The sequence below is a fragment of the Solanum lycopersicum genome, chromosome 3 (assembly GCF_036512215.1).
Source record: "Solanum lycopersicum chromosome 3, SLM_r2.1".
NCBI classification, from domain to species: Eukaryota; Viridiplantae; Streptophyta; class Magnoliopsida; order Solanales; family Solanaceae; genus Solanum; species Solanum lycopersicum.
The window spans coordinates 47,957,725-47,976,120 of record NC_090802.1 but is presented as its reverse complement, the minus strand read 5'-3'; the positions used below and the strand labels follow the sequence as shown (position 1 = coordinate 47,976,120).

The 18,396-nt window shown below is 34.8% G+C and overlaps 3 protein-coding genes, 1 non-coding gene and 1 pseudogene across 4 annotated transcripts; 2 read left to right on the top strand and 3 right to left on the bottom strand.

Moving 5' to 3' along the window:
* Positions 1–2,701: 2,701 nt before the first annotated feature.
* Positions 2,702–3,103, bottom strand: LOC138347617 (uncharacterized). Its single transcript, XM_069295920.1, has one exon. The coding sequence runs from the start codon at positions 3,101–3,103 to the stop codon at positions 2,702–2,704; it is 402 nt and encodes a 133-aa protein (XP_069152021.1).
* Positions 3,104–4,552: 1,449 nt separating this feature from the next.
* LOC101261593 (uncharacterized) lies at positions 4,553–5,161 on the top strand. The gene has a single exon (XM_004235012.5). It carries the CDS (start codon positions 4,553–4,555, stop codon positions 5,159–5,161), a length of 609 nt encoding a protein of 202 aa, XP_004235060.1.
* A 645-nt stretch (positions 5,162–5,806) lies between these two features.
* Positions 5,807–9,833, top strand: LOC101261895 (uncharacterized). The gene is made up of 5 exons (XM_004235013.5): positions 5,807–6,153; positions 6,234–6,307; positions 8,377–8,512; positions 8,624–8,938; positions 9,341–9,833. Exons 1-5 carry the CDS (start codon positions 6,025–6,027, stop codon positions 9,611–9,613), a joined length of 927 nt encoding a protein of 308 aa, XP_004235061.1. The 5' UTR covers positions 5,807–6,024; the 3' UTR covers positions 9,614–9,833.
* Positions 9,834–10,193: 360 nt separating this feature from the next.
* Positions 10,194–10,266, bottom strand: TRNAR-ACG (transfer RNA arginine (anticodon ACG)). The gene has a single exon. It is a non-coding gene; the product is annotated as a tRNA-Arg (tRNA).
* Positions 10,267–11,117: 851 nt separating this feature from the next.
* Positions 11,118–13,102, bottom strand: LOC101263680 (sugar carrier protein C-like; annotated as a pseudogene).
* Between the last annotated feature and the right edge of the window lie 5,294 nt (positions 13,103–18,396).

Below are 18,396 nucleotides of genomic sequence, written 5' to 3'. Positions count from 1 at the left end.
ATTTGGAGAATTCTTGATTCTCATAGTTCAAAAATTTTAAAAGTGTTTTTTTTTGTGGTTTTTTGAGTTGAAGGGTGGAGTCGTCTCCTTCAAACTCGTAGTTCCGATTCGTTGCCCAGAACCAGATAAATTTTTTTTTCTTAGCCTTGTTTTATGTAATTCCTAGTCTTTTATGCTTTTTATTTGGTGTTATTAGCTTTGTTTTAGTTTTCCTGTTTTCTGTATTCTCATTGTTATGATTTTGGTTAGAAATTTTCCTAGCATCTTTGGTGTTTTGTTTGTGTTTTCTTATCCAAGATTAGTTTTAAAGTCTATTATATTTTGGATTTAGTTCTTACACTTGTTCTTGTAGAAATTAAGCATCTGGTTCGCGTTGGCTCATATCTTTTATTTTTTTAAGTTCTTCGATTAAGATTTTTTTTTTCTCTTCTTTACTTTATTTTTATACACTTTACAGATTGTTCATTTATTTATTATTATTATTGCTTAAATTATTGACGAGTTTGAGTCCTAGGAAAATCTGCAAAATTTTTGCTTCAATACCTTTCTGCCCACTTCTTAAATATTTTGAATTAGAATAGGACATCCATAATTGCTATCCATTGCTTTCTGTTTCTTTGCTCAAATTGTTTGTTGCACCATGTAGTTAGGATTAGCTGGTGGCTTTATCTTGTATTGGTCGAGGTTTGACATGTTTCTTCTATTTGAATCAGTTTGATTATTTTGCTTAAGCTAAGATATATGGTTAATTTCTTTTCCCCGTTATCTGTGTGCATTAAACCAGATTTATTGTCTCTTTCATTCTCTTCAAAATTAGCTTTCACATAAAGTTTGTCAACTTATCCTCGCTTAGTGTTTGAACTAGTTTGATGTTAAGTTTGTATATTTGGATTCCGTCATATAGCTTCTTTCTATCAGCGACCTTTACATGATATGAATCCACCACTAGTTAATAAGATTGATTTCTAATTTTGTTATCTCTTCCAATGAGATCAATTGTTCTATGTTCTAATCCAACTTTAGAGAATTGACTCAAACAAGATGTTCCAAAGTTCTCAAGTTATATTTGCAATTTTATTGGCTTGTGGTATGAATATTTGTTGTTCTTTTAGATTTTTGCCCACCAATGGTGTTGATGAATTGAGTCTGTTTTTTTAAAAAAATTAATTCTTATTTTTGGTCTGTCTATGAAGTTAATCCATGTTGTTAATCTCTTATAGTTGAAGTTGTGTAGCGATTAATGGAAGCATTTATGTGGCCAAGTGATCTCTTTGTTGTTTGATCTTTATTGAAGAGGTCAAATATGTAGTTAAGACTTGTTGTTCATACATGCTCTTTAAATTTATTTGTTACTAATCCTTTCTCTTTTCTTTGAATTTTACATGAACTATTTTATTTGAGTCCATCCGGACTCCCTTCTCTTGCATTATTTCACTTCTTGAGTCAACTTTCTTCGGAGTCGCGAAAGGGAGTTACGTTATTGGGTTTAAACACCCAAAAAACGCAGCAGCAGCAGCAGCCTTAAAAGGCCGAAACCGAAGAGCAAAATTGGGTTAAAATCCCACAAAACCAGCAGCAATAGCAGCAGTTCCTTATGGGACTAGAACTGGAAATTTTTTGGACTTAAAAAAGTCCTAATACGGGCAGCGGCGGTAGCGGCAAATGGACTTGATGTCCAAATTTCATTTACACTTTGCTTTCATTACATATTGTGACTTTGTGTTCTAACATCTACCCTTTATTAATTTAGGTGAATTTCCGGAGAGATTTTTACTCCAAGTCTTCAAATTCGAAATTCGGTTTAAGTTAAATAGCTTAAGCTTATTAGAATAACTAAGAACTTTTTATGTTCTTTCATAGTTATTAGAAAGCTTTGAATCCATGTTTACGAGTTTGAACTAACTATTTAGTTCAAATTTTTTAATAGGAAAAAATTGACGAAGTTTCTCAAAATATGTGTTAGGTATCTTCTAACTTTGTAGGATGACTTGAGGATTTCCTTCATATCCTTTCATAGTTATTAAACAAGGTTATCTATTCCATGTTATAAGTTTGAATGAATTATATGTGATTCAAAATTAAAATGTGGATAGAAGTTTCAAGATAAATCTTGAGACTTTTAGAAGTATCACAGATTTATATTTAAGTTTTCAACAAGAACTTTTGAGTAGTTTGAAATAAATAAGTAAATAAATAATTAAGGTTTTTTTTTAAGTATTCTTAAGATTTTTCTTAAAATTAGCCAACTTTGAAATTCGTCGGTCAACCGCATGTTAGCGGATTTTCTAAGGTGCCTAAACCCTTCCTTAGAGAATTATTTGAACCCTTACCCAAAACTCTGATTTTATGTTTTCTTTTAAACTTCATTTTTATTTATTTGGTTTTCTTAATTTTTCCTAAAAGATTAAGTGGCGACTTCCTAAAATTAAACATTTTCCAAAATTAGCCAAAGTTGCGAAATCGACTTTGAAATCCTTTAGTTTTCGAAATCGGATCGTAACACCCATTAAGAACTGCATTAGCTTTTGTCTTTCCAAATGCATAGAAAAATCCTTTGAATTAGAGCATTGACAAGAAGGTGGTATAATGCTTGCAAACTCATCCCATAAATTCCTTATCTTAGAAAACTATGTAGGAATACAATCATTACCTTGTACAGTCATAGCTATAGCTTTATGCAATTGATAAATCCGAGATGCATTTACCTTGTCAAAATGATCCCTGAGATCCTATGCAATTGATAAATCCGAGATGCATTTACCTTGTCAAAATGATCCCTGAGATCCTCCCAGACTGCTCTTGCACTAGTTGCATAGACTATGCCTGTGTGTAATTCCTGAGTTACAGAACTCATAATCCATCCTTGAACAACTGCATTACATCGATCCCATTGATGCCCTAACTCAGCCCCGAAATCTTCCTTTTTCCAGCTGCCATCAACAATTCCTAGCTTGTTTTTCCCAAGCAATTGAATTCTCATAGCCCTGCTCCATACAGAGTAATTATCGGATCCTGTTAGCTGCATTGGAATGATAGAAACACCAGTGGTGTCGGAAGGGTGCAAAAACAGTGCGTGATAATGATCAAACTTAGTCGTCGCCATTGATGAAGCTAGACGAAGCTTGAGTTCACACAATCAACTTCAATAAACCTCACAATTGTAGGTGTAAGGCTCTGATACCATGTTAAATTCAGAATAATTGCTCAATCTAAGACTCTATTGATGAGCACCTTGAGAAGAAGAAGAAGAAGAATCTTTTTTCAATACGATGAGAAAAATGCTTGCTAACAGAATACAATGGAACAATGATATATATATACACTGTTCATCTCTAACCAACTTAACCACTTTGCCTAAAATTCCTTAACTAACTTTACATTATCAAGTAATTCCTATTTCATTAGCAATTAACTCTAGAAATATTTACTGGAAATCTACATCTTACCGTTTTTTTTTAAAGTTGCCTTTCATGTTTGCCCCGTTTTCCTTCATCATCTTCTCTCTATACATTTTCTATTTTGTCCTCCACAAATAAACTTTCTTCAAATTTCAAAAAAAAATAAAATAAAATACTTCTTCTGTTTTGATTACTTGTCCAATTCTTTTTATAGTTATCTCTAGTTACTTATCAATCATGACAAATCAAAAATAAAAAATTATTTTTATCTATATACCCTCAATAAATTATTTTTAAAAGATAAAAAACTTGTTGAAAACTTAAATTTAATTTAACCACATCATAATAAATGAAGATAAAATAATAAATTCAGTGTTTCAAATGGACAAATAACAGAGTTACATGGAGTAGCTTAATTGGGGTAAATCGTAAAGTTAAAGAGGATATAAGGTATTAAAATTTTTTAAAAAAGACTCGTAAGTCAATATTGGTCAAATGATTTTTTTTAAAAAAATACCACAATTGTTATCTCTCTGAATGTGACATTTTTGAGATCTTTCCACCCAAATGAAAAAAAAATCATCTATGACAGTGCCTAATTTTTATCCATAATTCGAAATGCAGTTGTATTAATATTGGAATGTTCCGGATCGAACGTATGATTTATAAAACAACTTATAAGTTAGAAATTAAAAGTCATAACTAGGCGGTATTTTATGTTTAACTTTTGATTTATTTTTAAATGCAAGTAATCACTTTAAGCTTTTCCAAACACCTTTATAAAAAAAAAAAAAAGAAAATTATTTAGAAGTAAAAAATATGTAAAAATAAAATACTAGAAACGGACGCTAAAAAACCGCCGGCACGAGTTGCCACATCAAAAAACGTATACTAACCTCAAATCCTAGGGTCGTTACTATTCATCTTTTTTTTTTTTTAACCTTTGAAGAAATTGAAGAGTTTCTTCTAAATATGATTCCAAATTGCTCTCCAACACAAGCACTAATTCTTATTGGCCGGTGATCTTTCTCATAAAGTTGTACCACTTTCCTATTCCACTCTGAAAATTAGTGCATGCATGTATACATATCCATTTTCCCAACTCTCTATATATATAGCCCACCAACTCAAAAACATATATAACAAAACTTTCCATGGAGAATTATTCATCTCTTAGTTGTGAAATACAAATCATAAGAGCAAGAAACGTGGATCGAACATTGTTAGGAGGGAGTTTGTTTGTTAGATGCTATCTTTATTCAGGAGATGATCAAAGAGTTGAAATAAAGAGCCAAGAAATAATCCCATCAAAATCAGGTGATCACTTGTTTTGGGATGAGTCTTTCTCATTGGATTGCTCTGGAAGTCAAGATTCCATTAATCGTCTCAAACAAGGTAGTGTAGTCGTGGAACTTCACTCAAGAAAAAATCTTCTTCTTCTTCTTCCAATTTTAGGTGGTTCAAACATGTTTGGAAGGGCTGAAATTCCATGGAGAAGTGTTTTTGAGTCGAAAAACATGGAGATTATGGAGTGGGCAATTATGGATAAAGTGAATGATGTGAAGCCAATGGCAGTGCAAATCGCAATGAAGATAAGGGTAATAGAGACAATAAAAGTGAAGAAAAATATTAATTCTAAGTTGAGAAGATCATCATCATCATCATGTGCTTGCATGGACTATTGTGGGTGTAATAGTAGTAATGTTTTTAGGGTTGATGATTATCAAGTCTTTGCACTTGGAGCTGCTCTAGGTGCCTTGTAACTTGTTAGTGATAGCGTGCATGCCCACCCCAATCAACTCAGGATCAAGTATGGTACCCTGTGTGACAAACTACATTCAAGTTTCCTTCTACTTAATTAGAAGGAAAATATATTTAATGAGTAATAACGAATTTCAATTTGCTTTAAGTTGTAATTTATGTATGAAGATTTTTATATATATATATATGAAACAAATGAAAATAATTAGAAAAAACATTTTCCTATCAATTAATCCAAATCAAGTAATCAAAATAAATACTTCCTCCGTTTTAAAAAGGGTGACCCAGTTAGACTTGAAACGAAATTTAAAAAAAAAAACTTTTAAATTTTATGATTCTAAATTAAAGTTGTACCAAAAAGTCCTTTAATCTTGTAATTTACATATCATATGAAAAGTTAAAATTAAATTATTATCAAAAAAAAAGGAAAAAGACTATTCTTTTTTAAATAATTTTTTTTAAACAAGTAATAAATATATTATCTAAGTTAATGTATTTACAAAGGATTAACCATAATATATATTAAAGCCGATGATCAAACTGACCATTCCAATACCGTGAGGCGCCAACTAATTTTAGAACTCATTGTATAGCGGGTCCCACTCCCATGAGGTTGAAAAAAACATGTGGCTAACGCCTTTAACAGCGTTATCAAAGTTGCTGGTTTTTGCTTTTCTTGGATAATAAAGTAATCAATGCTACAAAACAATACTCACTCCGATATTTTGCACCAAATGGAGTATTTGATTTTTAAAATTAAAGTAAAAATTTTGTTAGACAAACACATAAATTTGTATTGTATTTTTCCGATGAGATATTTTAAAGTAAAAGCAAAAGAGAAGTGGAGGTATCAGCTGAGTTGAGGATGAATAGAGCAACACCTGTACGGAGCTCCCATACCACCACCGCCGATCTGCTCACCTGGTCGGAGGTTCCGCCGTCCTCTAACTCTTCCTCTGTCGCCGCTTCCCGCAGTGCTTCTCGTTCTCATCAGGCGAGTCATTTATTTGGTCATTTTAATTTATTGCGCCATTTGGGTGGTTTTGCTTATATTTTTGCTCCTTTCGCTGGCAGCCTTCTGATGGAATTAGTAAGGCTGTGTTTGGTGGTCAGTTAACTGATGAAGAAGCTGATAGCTTGAACAAACGGTAACTCACAGACACAAAAGTCATTGATTAATCTCTTTGTTCTAGCATGCTTAATTTTTAAATGTTTAGATCTTTACTCGACATTATCATGTTTCTCCTGGATCTGATTGATGCATTTTATCATATTATTTTTGCTGATATGCATCTGCTCATGCATGTCTTTCCTGATCTATATCTAATGCTCTTTGTTTAAATTGCAACTTTGTTTAATGTGACTCCAAATCTCTCATGCTATCAAAATGAGCTTTATTTCTTTGGGAAGTTGCCCTAATTACTGAAATTCGGTAGAGCCAGGGGTCAATGAGCCCAATTGTGTTGATTACTTCACATAGCTAAGTCTTCAACATCATTGGTTTAATCTAAGTAGGTGTTTGGCCATATGATCTGGTACCCCAATTTGAAATCAACATTTGTTTATTAGTTCTGTACCAAATTTTAACTTCAATTTCAAATTCCAAATTCCAAATTCTTGCCACCATTTGAAATTTCCAGTAGCAGAAAATTTAATAATTGATACGCCTGGAAATGGTTTAGCATATGGTAGGACAATCAGAATTGGACTAATGGGGGTAGCATCGACAATTTGTGGTATCAAGAATATATAGTTTCTGTTCATATGAGAAATAACAAGTTGATATCAACACACCGCACTAAAAGAAAACACTTGAACTGCTACTAACTGTGAGGATGAGTTATTAACACTTTTATTTTGAATTTATCTTATTCTCAAATTCTTTTGAAATATGTGAGGGATTGTTAGCAATATAATAATTATTTCAAAAGATTTATTTGCAAATCAAGTTACTTTGGGTCAAAATGAGGCATTTTACATGCGACCCTAACTTGATGACCAAGGGTCACACGTAAAATGTCTTACTTTTGCCCAAATTAACTTGATATCCAAATAATTCCTATGAAATAATTATTATATTGCTAACACTTACTTATAAGAAAGAACATGAAAATATGTGATTTATTATTTCGACGCCTTAGGATATTTCGACACTTTATTTATGAATTATAATTTACTTATTTGGTATGATTGTATAAGAATTGGGGAAGTTCTGATAATTCTCACTTTTCACAAATTATGGGGTTTTCATATTTATGCGAAAAAATAAAACTTAAGAAAACCAAGTTACATGTCCAAATGAAATTTCAACTCCAAATAAATGTGATTTCAAATGATCACACACAGAGTTGACAAAGTGGTGTCACCATACATGGAGTTGAGTTGCTTGTTTGTGATACTGTGATGCATGACATTTATTTGCAGACATTTCATTTTCTTCTTCTGCGGTTGATATCTGGATTCTGGTACATGCATTTTAAAACTGGGACATCTGAAGTGTTCTGATGGAAAGTGTAAAAATTTCAAGTATTTCACTAACAAGTGAGAACTCTGCTCGGCAAAATTTTAGGGAAAAAAAAGTCTATGATGAACAAGGCCAAGTTTTATGGCCCTTAAGATTATATTACCAGAATCTGAAAATTCAGACATCATCAGGATTAAATTGGTGAAAATTACAGCTTCGTACTGGTCTTTGTTTGCTTTGAAAAGCCAAAATTACTCAATTCTATTAATGCCCTCATCTTTGGTCTACTTGAAATAGGTTGTATTCATTTTTGCACATTTTTTATGCCATTTTGGAGATTAGTAATTGTTTATGATGTTTCGGAAACTAATATTGCTTAAGAATATAACTTATATAAGTAGCAAAAGGCTGCCAAGAATTAAATGGAGGACGAAATGCCAAGTTGCTTGTCCTTTGTTATCTCTTCACTGACCAGTGATTTTGTTCAGTTAGGTGTGTGGAGATGAATGGCACTTCTAGGTTGACATTTAATTTTGTGTTGGCTCTTTTCTCCCACATCTTCAGACTAGTGAAAGCAAAATCTGGATTGTGTTTTATAATGTTTTTGTCTTAACTCGTAATAAATTGAACGAAACTGATGTAAGAGAGGAGGTCCTGTTTGGAAAAGAAATGAAAAATCCAGTGACTCGAGAACAACTTTGAAGTTATGTACTGTGATCCTTTGGACTAAGTCTTGTTGAAACTTGTTTTCAGCAAACCTTGTTCAGGGTATAAACTGAGGGAGATCAGTGGCAGCAATATATTTTCTGATCATGATGAAGATGGTAAATCAGAATCTGGAACTGATTATGGTAATTTTACTAACAGGACATCAGTGCGCATTGTTCAGGTATCTTTTTCCCTCTTTTTAAAGAAAAATGATAAACAGTGTGAGCGTGCAGCCTAAAATTTGGAAACTGGTGAATGGAGATTTAATCAAAATATTTATGGTGCATTGTAGCAAGCTGCAAATGGAATAAGCCAAATTTCATTCAGTACTGAAGAAAATGTTTCCCCAAAGAAGCCTATCACTCTGACCGAAGTGGCAAAGCAACGTGAGTTGAGTGGAAATTTAGAAATTGAGTCAGATATCAAAGTCAAGAAGCTGCTATCAGATGCAAAGACAAAGGAGCTTAGTGGAAATGATATTTTTGGCCCTCCTGAAGAAGTTCCTCCTAGATCCCTGGCTGCTGCACGTTCGATGGAGTCGAAAGAAAGCAAAGACATGGGTGAACCTGCTCCACGAACTGTACGCACATCTGTTAGGGTTTCTAATGTGAGTTGCCTTCATAATTCTTTGAAACAAATGATAAAGAGTTGGGACAATGTTGATGTTTTTAATATGACGAGATTCCTCAGGTGGCTTTTAAGTTGAGAGAAGTTTAGGTTAATATCCAGTAAGATGATTATAAACTCGCTCTGGAAGTTATAAGAACTGGTCAAATAACTTGGATGTAGTGCTTCAGGTGGCTTAAGAATTCAAAGGACAAAAAGAGTTGCCATCTGATAAGACACATTTTAACAAAACCAGAAGAAATCAATGACTCTTAAGTGGTCTATTTTCTCCCGAGTCTGATGGTCTCTAAGATTGATGTTTATTGCTTAATTGTTTCAAGTTTTTCTTAACTTGGGCCTCTACTCTATTATTTGCTCTTATTACCCTTGCTGTATTTTGCAGCCTGCTGGTGGTCAAAGCAATATCTTGTTTGGGGATGAACCTGTTGTCAAGACAACAAAGAAAATACATAACCAGAAGTTTGCAGAATTGACAGGCAATGACATTTTCAAGGGAGATACTCCTCCTGGATCGGCGGAGAAGACACTGAGCAGTGCTAAGCTGAAAGAAATGAGTGGTAATGATATATTCTCTGATGGAAAAATTGAATCTAGGGATCACTTTGGCGGTGTGCGCAAACCACCTGGTGGAGAAAGCACTATCAGATTAGTGTAATGTCATCAAATGGCTCTTATGTTGACCGGCAGTGCCACATTGCAGTTGCTTTCTGACTAGTTAGAACGTCTGGCAGTTAGGATTGAGGATTGTAAAATTTGATGTGTCAATACTCTTAATTTGTGACAAAATGCAGTGTGTTTCTCTGCTTAACTGTTGTAGGAGTTTATAGGTTAGCAATAACCCATTCTATTTGCCGATGGTTTGATCAGTTGATCTATGATGGGTCCTATCTGATATTGAATTAGTACGATCAGTCTGTCAGTACAGGGAAAGAACCACGGCCCACCCAAGTGGCACTGGACCATTATGTTAAAATACAGAAATCTAAATTGGAAAAGTGAAGAGATAGCTTTCAGCTACATGTTGATGAGCTCCTTTTAGTGCAAGTCTTGTTAGAAATAAGTATCTATGCCTAATGTCTCGTCATTGCCTGGTTCACCTTGTCTCATGCATTTACAAGATGAGAAATTTGCTTTCTTTACCTTAATTGTTGCCAATGCCATCGATGAAAGTTCAGAAAGAAAGATGTGCAAATGATGTTCTTCAAGTAGAAACAAAACAAGGACGGGTGAAAGAGCGATTCCACTGGGGATCGAACCCAGAATCTCTGGTTTCGTAGACCAGCGCCTTATCCATTGGGCCATGGAATCGTCGATGTTGTATTGTGCTAAAACAACAGTTATAATGACACATCAGTAATTGAAGACATGCACCAAAAAAAAGTAAGGAGATACATCTATCATCTATTAAAATTTCAAATACAGATTAACTATGCGGCTCTTTCCTTCCAAATATCTGAAAGGATCGAGTTCAAGACAGTAGCAGAAGCTTTATTTTGTGCAAGCAAGGCTGCAGATCCATAGTCCAATTGAGGTGTAAAATGTTGAAAAATAGATGTCATAGTGCAATGGACAAAATCTGTGGCTTTGCCAACTTCTTTTTTTCGCTAGTGACTTAGCTTAAATGTGTGAAGACGTTAGCTTAAACCTTTGTATTTTTCTTCCTTTACTCTACTAGGTTCCACTATGTGATACATGATTTCATGTAACAACTTATCCAAATGTCTATGTTGCTCATTGTTATAAGCACATTTGACAACATTTTGTGTCGCCCATCTTAGGTGTATACAAGTTAAAATGAGAATTGTTTGAATGGACATAAATATCCAAATTAGAATGAGAGGAGTATTCATGTATGCAAAATGAGGCTAAATAAGTAGTCCTTAAAGACTACTACGAGTACATTATCATTAATAAAAAATTGCGTCCTCCTAGGTTTGACTCTCAAGTTTGGTGTTCCTTCTCCATCCATTGTGATAAGAGCCTTAACAATACTAGGCAGAGAATCGATATCATGAACATTTTGTTTCTTTCTCCAATGTTGATAATATTATTCACTTTGATACATTTACCACTAAATATCAATCTTATTTGAATTATTTGAGTAGTACACTTACATAGTTGTGTAAAAACTGAATGGAAGTAGTATAATGCTATGACGTGAACAAAGGAACTTGGATATCCATACCACTTGAACAATCTCTTGTTCTCCCTCTATCTCCTTGATTCACAATTGAACCAACAACCAAATTATAGATTTGCTTTACTCATTGTCATTGCTTGCAACTTGCAAGAATTTCTGCTGCAACAGTTCGTGGTCTTCTCAAAACAAACTTCTTTTGGGAAGTGGATGATGAAGACCACCATCTTCGATCTATCTATCTAGTAGCGCTAGCTAAGATTTGTGAGCTATGGAAGGGATGGGTTTGCCTTCTCTCAAAAATCAATTCAATATACAATACAATACATTTGATTTGACAGATTAAAATAAAAATGGTGTTATATGTATGCTAAAATTTCAATGGTTTTAGAATATGTACAATACTACATAGTAATGTTTTATTTGCTAGATTAAAAATAAAGTAGCATAAAAAAGCTAGTGTACTAATATAATAATCCTATAGTACTCTAGAAGACGACTTCCTTTGCAGGTGATTGTGTATCAACATCATCCGTGTAATTCTTCCAGTACCAATGGTCTCTCCACACTCGGGACATCTCTTCAATGGGTATATTCTTGGTTTCGGGCACGTAAATGTAGACAAACAGAGTCATTATGAACACAAATGCTGCAAAGAAGATGAACAACCCAAACTTCATCCAGCACAGCATCTTCAAGAAAACTTGTGCCACCCCAAACGTGAATAACATGTTCATGGAGACAGTAATGCTTTGTGCTGCAGATCGAACTTCCAATGGAGAAATCTCACTTGGAATTAACCATCCCAATGGAACCCATGAGAATGCAAAGGCTGTCACGAATATGCAGATGCACAGAACTACTAATATTGCGTAGCTCTGGGGCAAAACAGTGGGGATCATTCCTGTAGTTATGAATTTCCACCCAATAAGACCTGCTACTAATCCTTGGAACACACACATTAGGACGCCATCCGTGAGGAGAAGTACCTTTATTCCATACCTGTCTGTACTATAGACTGAAATAAGAGTTGCACCCACATTGACAGCCCCGGTGATGACAGCAGACATGAGGGAAGCGTTGGACTTAAAGCCTAGCGTTTGAAAAAGCAGGGGAGCATAGAACATGACCTCGTTAATCCCTGTGAGCTGCTGGAATGTCGGAATCAGCGTTGATAAAATCAACTGGGGTTTGTACTTTCTGACTCTGAAAAGGACTTCCCATGGGTGTTGTACTTTCTTGGATGCTTCACTCGCCTCCAAAAGGTCCTTCAGTTCAGCATTGATGTTGTCGACTCCCCTGATCTTTTTCAAGAGTTACTCCGCCTCCTCTGTTTTTCCCCTTTGGATCAGTGAACTGGGAGTATCGTCGAGAAACAAGGACGAAATTAAAATGACTAGTGCAGAAAGGCTGCACCACCTAAGCTAACCCTCCAGCCCCAACCAGCAGAGATCTTGTCACTAAGGAAATTGACGATATTAGCAACCAAGATCCCAAAAGTGATGGCCAATTGGAAGAGGACGTTGAATGTATCCCTGTACTTGTAGGGAGCAATCTCAGACAAATAAAAATAGGGACTGACTGATTAGCAAATCCGACTCCGATCCCAATAAGGATACGACCCAAGATGAGCATGCTAATGTGGACGGCAGCGGCATTGAGAACTGCACCAAACAAGAAGAAGAGACCTCCAAGGAACATGGTCACTTTTCTGCCGTGTTTCTTACTAACTGAAGAAGCGACAAAGGAGGTGAAAAAGGCAGCCTCGTAAAGAGAAGAGGTGAAAAGGGTGAGCAACTGGCTGTCGAATTTGCAGTACTGATTGGTGGAGGTGTCGAGGGCCTCTTTGCGATAAACAGAAGGGAAGAAAAGTTTGAGAAAAGGATCCATAGAAGTAACTCCGCCTGAAATTCCAATGTCATAACCAATGTTCAACCCTCCCATTGCTGCCATGATACAAGTAATCGCCACATAACGTGTCAACTTCCCTGGGTACTCGAACCCCCTTCATCAGCAGCCATAAAGTTCCCACCAGCCATGATCAAATACAATGATGTATTATGTTTAAGTTTAGTTAATCAATTATGAGGGTATACATAGATGTCAAAAACTAGTTTGAAAAGGATTAGAATTACTTTCATTGCAATTCTAAATTGTGTAGGATTAGGCCATATTTTGCAGTTTTAATATCGCTTTTACTATCAAATTAGGAAACTAATGTTATGACGGTTGATATATATATATATGTCAAAACTGAGTTTGAAAAGGATTACGATTATCTTGTAATCCTAATTATGTAGGATTAGGGTCTTCCTCCTAATTGCGATAAAACCCCGTCATTCCTTTTAATTTCGTTAATTCCGTAGGATTAGCAACTCCTCTTTTTCTTGAATTTTAGGAATCTTATGTTTTCAATAGTGATTTTCTTTAGGGAAAAGGGTTAAAAATACCACTCGACTTTGTTTTATTAGTTGAATGTGCCGTCGCCATTAAAATGAAATTATTTTTACCCCTGTCGTCCACAAACTTGTCACATATACCCCTCAATTGGATGGAAAATCCTAAATCAATAAAAATATCTGAAGTTACTTAAATTGATAAATTTAAACCCGACCCGATCCACAAATTATTTAACCCACCTATATTCATCTTCATTTTTTTTGGATATACACAAAAGCAAAAACAAAGGATAAAATGTCTCGTAGTGAGGATCCCAACAATAATGTGGTACACGATCCTTTGTTAGAGAAAGGGAAAGAGAAATTCAATAAAATGATGGCAAAGCAAAAGCGACGAGAAAGATAATGGGTTGGCAGATCTCTTACTTCACCTGATCTTCCGGCCGAAGAAACGACGGAATCGCTATAGTGAAGTTATTCGACTTAATATTGAAGAGGCAATGATATTGGTTCCTCTCTTTGAAAAACAAAGAATTTTGTACTGGGCCAAACTAGTTTGCTGAAACTATGACATTTGATTATTAATATTCTCTTCCCAAAGAAGTTACAAAAGTGCCAAATCAAAATATTCTCTGATTTTGTTACTTTGCTTGTCCAGTGATATTTTTCTTTTATTTAAAATGGACAGAAAATATTGTAGCATGGTTTTAAATGGAATGTGGAAATGAATACTTAACAATGACGGAGGATGATGCTTAGAATGGGAGTGTTGTGGAAGCCGAATATATAGAGAGTGATGAAATCACAACTACTATATCTAAAGGTAACTAATAAATAGTAAATGAGACAACAATAAAAAGAACACCAAGAATTAACGAGGTTTCATAAATTTTTGTTTTCTTTTGCCTACTCTCGTACACAACCAATCAATATTTATTTCACTCCAAAAGAGTACAAGTGAAATACTACAAGAGACAAAGAAGAACAAATGCCGTAAGAGATGAGAAGGCAAGTAATAGGTATATTACAAATGAATTAGGAGCTACCTATTTATAGGAGTGAATTCTTCCTATTGATGTCATCCATGGAATTATAATATGTCAAAATGTCAAGATTTACCTTGTGAAACCAATTTATGGTTCACCTAAATTTCACCTACAAAAGGGGCTATCTTGAATTTTCTACCAGTGAAGAATTATCCTCTAACTACCATATCTTCTCATTAATCCATTTTTGAATCTTGTCAAATTTAACAAATCTCCACCTTGGCAAGATTTTCCATTTTCAACTTTCTCTCAACAAAAATTTTGATTGTGTCTTCAACCTTAATCTTCAATGTTCAACAATGTAGATCAAGTTCAAACAATGTTGAAACTTGACCGCAGTCACCATTTTTGTCAACATATCGACAGGATTATCCGTAGTATGAATTTTCTGCATTATGACTATGATGTCTCGTATGAAATGATATCGGACGTCAATCTGCTTCATTCTTGCATGATAAACTTGGTTCTTTGCTAATTGAATAGCACTCTGACTATCACAAAATATTGTGATTCCTTCTTGTCCAATACCAAGCTCTCTAAGCAATCCTTGAAGCCAAATTGCTTCCTTCGCAGCCTCTCTAATTGCCATGTACTCTGCCTCAGTGGTAGACAAAACAATTTTTGACTGCAAAGTAGACTTCCAATTAACTGGTGCATTTGCAATAGTGAAAACATAACCAGTAGTTGATCTTCGTTTGTCCAAATCACCTGCATAATCTGAATCACAATATCCATGAGACATTGACTATCTTTCTGCTCGAAAACCAAACCAACATCTACAGTAATATGAATATACCGTAGAATCCATTTTACAGCCTGCCAATGATCCTTTTTAGGATTATACATGTACCTGCTTACAACTTCAACAACGTGTGAAATATCTGGCCTTATGCAAATGATTGCATACATCAAGCTACTAATAACATTCGCGTATGGTACTCTCGACATATATTCTCGTTTAGCTTCATTATTAGGTGACATTGCATCACTAAGCTTAAAATGAGGATTAAGCGGAGTGCTAACCGACTTTGTTTTTTCATTCATACCGAATTGATTTAGTACTCTCTTCAAATATTCTTTCTGAGATAAATAGAGTTTCTTTGAATGTCTATCTCTTTTTATCTCCATGCCAAGAATCTTTTTTGCCTTACCCAAATCCTTCATCTCAAACTCCTTTCTTAGTTGAATATTTAGCTTCTCAATTTCCTCTTGAGTTTTAGAAGCTATCAACATATCATCAACATATAGGAGAAGATATATAAAGAAATTATCTTCAAACTTGCGCAAATATACACAATGATCGTATTTGCATCTTATGTACCTTTGCTGCAACATAAACTTATCAAATCGTTTGTACTACCATTGTCTAGAAGATTATTTTAATCCGTACAATAATTTTTCAAGTTTGCACACCATATTTTTTTCCATCAACTTTGAATCCTTCTGGCTGAGTCATATAGATTTCCACTTTCAAGTCTCCATGTAAAAATGCAGTTTTTAAATCCAACTGAACTAGTTCCAAATTCAAGTGTGCTACCAAAGCCAACAAGACTCTAATGGAGGAGTATTTCACAACTGGAGAAAACACCTCATTATAATCAATTCCCTCCTTTTGAGATCCTTTTGCCACCAATCTTGCTTTGTAGCGAACATCTTCTTAGTTAGGAAATTCGTCTGTCTTAGCAAATACTCGATTGCACCCAATTGCTTTCTTGCCCTCCGGGAGATTGGCCAATCCCCATGTATGATTCTGATGAAGAGACTGCATTTCTTTATCAATGACATTCTTCCAAAATCTTCTTGGGAATTTTAGACTGCGTCTTTATAAGTGGTAAGAATGTCATCGACTGCAATTGAGTTAGCACAAGCCACCATATCTGTGAGTCGAACAAGTTTTCTTATTGACCTTTTTGGCTTGTTCGTTGCTATTAATTAAAGTTGTGGTTGAGGTTCTTGAGATGAAATCTCCTCTTCGACTGACTCTCCTTCAAGAGGAAAATATTCTGTTGTTTTCTCGTTTGATTCCTGAGTTGGGAAAATTATCTTTCCCTCAAACTCCACCTGCTTTGAAGCACCATCAATTTGTTTGACTTCTTCAACTGTTACTTTATTTGTCAAGGTAGATTCATCAAAGGTAACATCCCTGCTTAAAATAATTTTTCTTGTCTCCGGACGCCATAAACGGTGTCCTTTGACTCCAGAAGTAATTTCCATAAATAAAGCTTTCTTTGTTCTAGGGTCCAATTTTAATTCTCTTACATGATAATATGCAATTGAGCCAAATACATATAAAGAACCATAATCTTAAGCAGGTTTTCTATACCATTTTTTAGATGGTGTCTTCCCACCAATAGCAGTAGATGGTAGGAGATTAATGAGGTGACATGCATATGTTATTGCCTCAGCCCAAAATTCTTTGCCCAAGCCAGCATTGGACAACATACACTGAACCTTCTCCAGCAATGTTCGATTCATGCGTTCTGCCACTCCATTCTGTTGGGGTGTATTTCTGACGTGAAATGTTTGACGATGCCATTTTCCTCACATTTTTTTTGAAAAAGAACATTTTTGTATTCTCCACCATTGTCTGTGCGAAGACACTTGATCTTTCTGCTACTTTGAGTTTCTATCATCGCCTTCCGTTTGAGAAAAATTCCCAATACTTGATCTTTTGTTTTCATTGTATACACCCACGATCTTCTGGAAAAGTCATCAACAAAGGTTACAAAATAGTGTTTCCCACCTAGTAAAGGTGTTTTGGAAGCACCCCAAATATCTGAATGAACATAATCCAAAGTACCTTTAGTATTATGAATATCTGTTCCAAATTTAACCCTTGTTTGCTTTCCCTTGAAACAATGCTCACAAAACTCCAAGTTGCAAGTTTTTACTCCTTTTAGAAATCCTTGATCTTATAAAGTTTTCAAGGATTTTCCTCCAGCATGTCGCAAGCGCATATGCCACAGGTTGGTCATTTCTGTCTCCTTTTCGTCATTGGATGTTATTGCCGCTATCCCAATAACTGTATTACCTTCTTAGTGGTACATGTTATTATTTCTTTCGAATAGTCTTCATTACCACGAGTAAACCAAAGCATATTCTCATCACGCCATTACCTGCAATGACTTTGAACCCCTTGGACTCTAGGCCTCCAACATAAATGAGATTTTTCTTCAAATCTGGTACATATCGAACATCTGTTAAATGTTCTGCTTAATTCATCATGGTTCCTTAATTGGATTGAACCAATACCATGTGCGGTAAGAGAATTATTATTTGCGGTGTGAATAACTCCACATTCTCCTTCTTATAAATCAACAAACTAGTCCCGATTGGGACACATATGATAACTACAAGCTAAGTCCATCAACCATAAATCAAATGGTTTAGATTGATCTGTCATAACTAGTGAGTAATCGGAGTCATCACAATCAAACACATTTGAATCCATGACAGTCTTGCCATTATTTGGTTTGGCTTTTATATTCAACTTTGGGCAGTATTTCTTCCAGTGCCCTTTTTCTCGGCAAAAGGCACATTCATCTTTGCGAAGTTTGGATCTTAACTTGGATCTGCCTTTCTTCGTTCTCATATGATTTTGAGAATGACCTCTCGCAATCAATACTTCTGCTTCTCCGCCTTTTTATTTTTCTCTTTCTTTGTTCATAACTATATAAGACAGAACAAACTTCTTTGAGAGATACTTCATCATTCCCATGCAGTAGAGTCGTTTCAAGATGCTTGAACTCATTGGGAAGTGAACTTAACAATATTAAGGCCATATATTCATCCATAAAGTAACGTCCATATTCCACAAATCTATTGCCAACTTATTAAAGCTGGTGATATGATCATT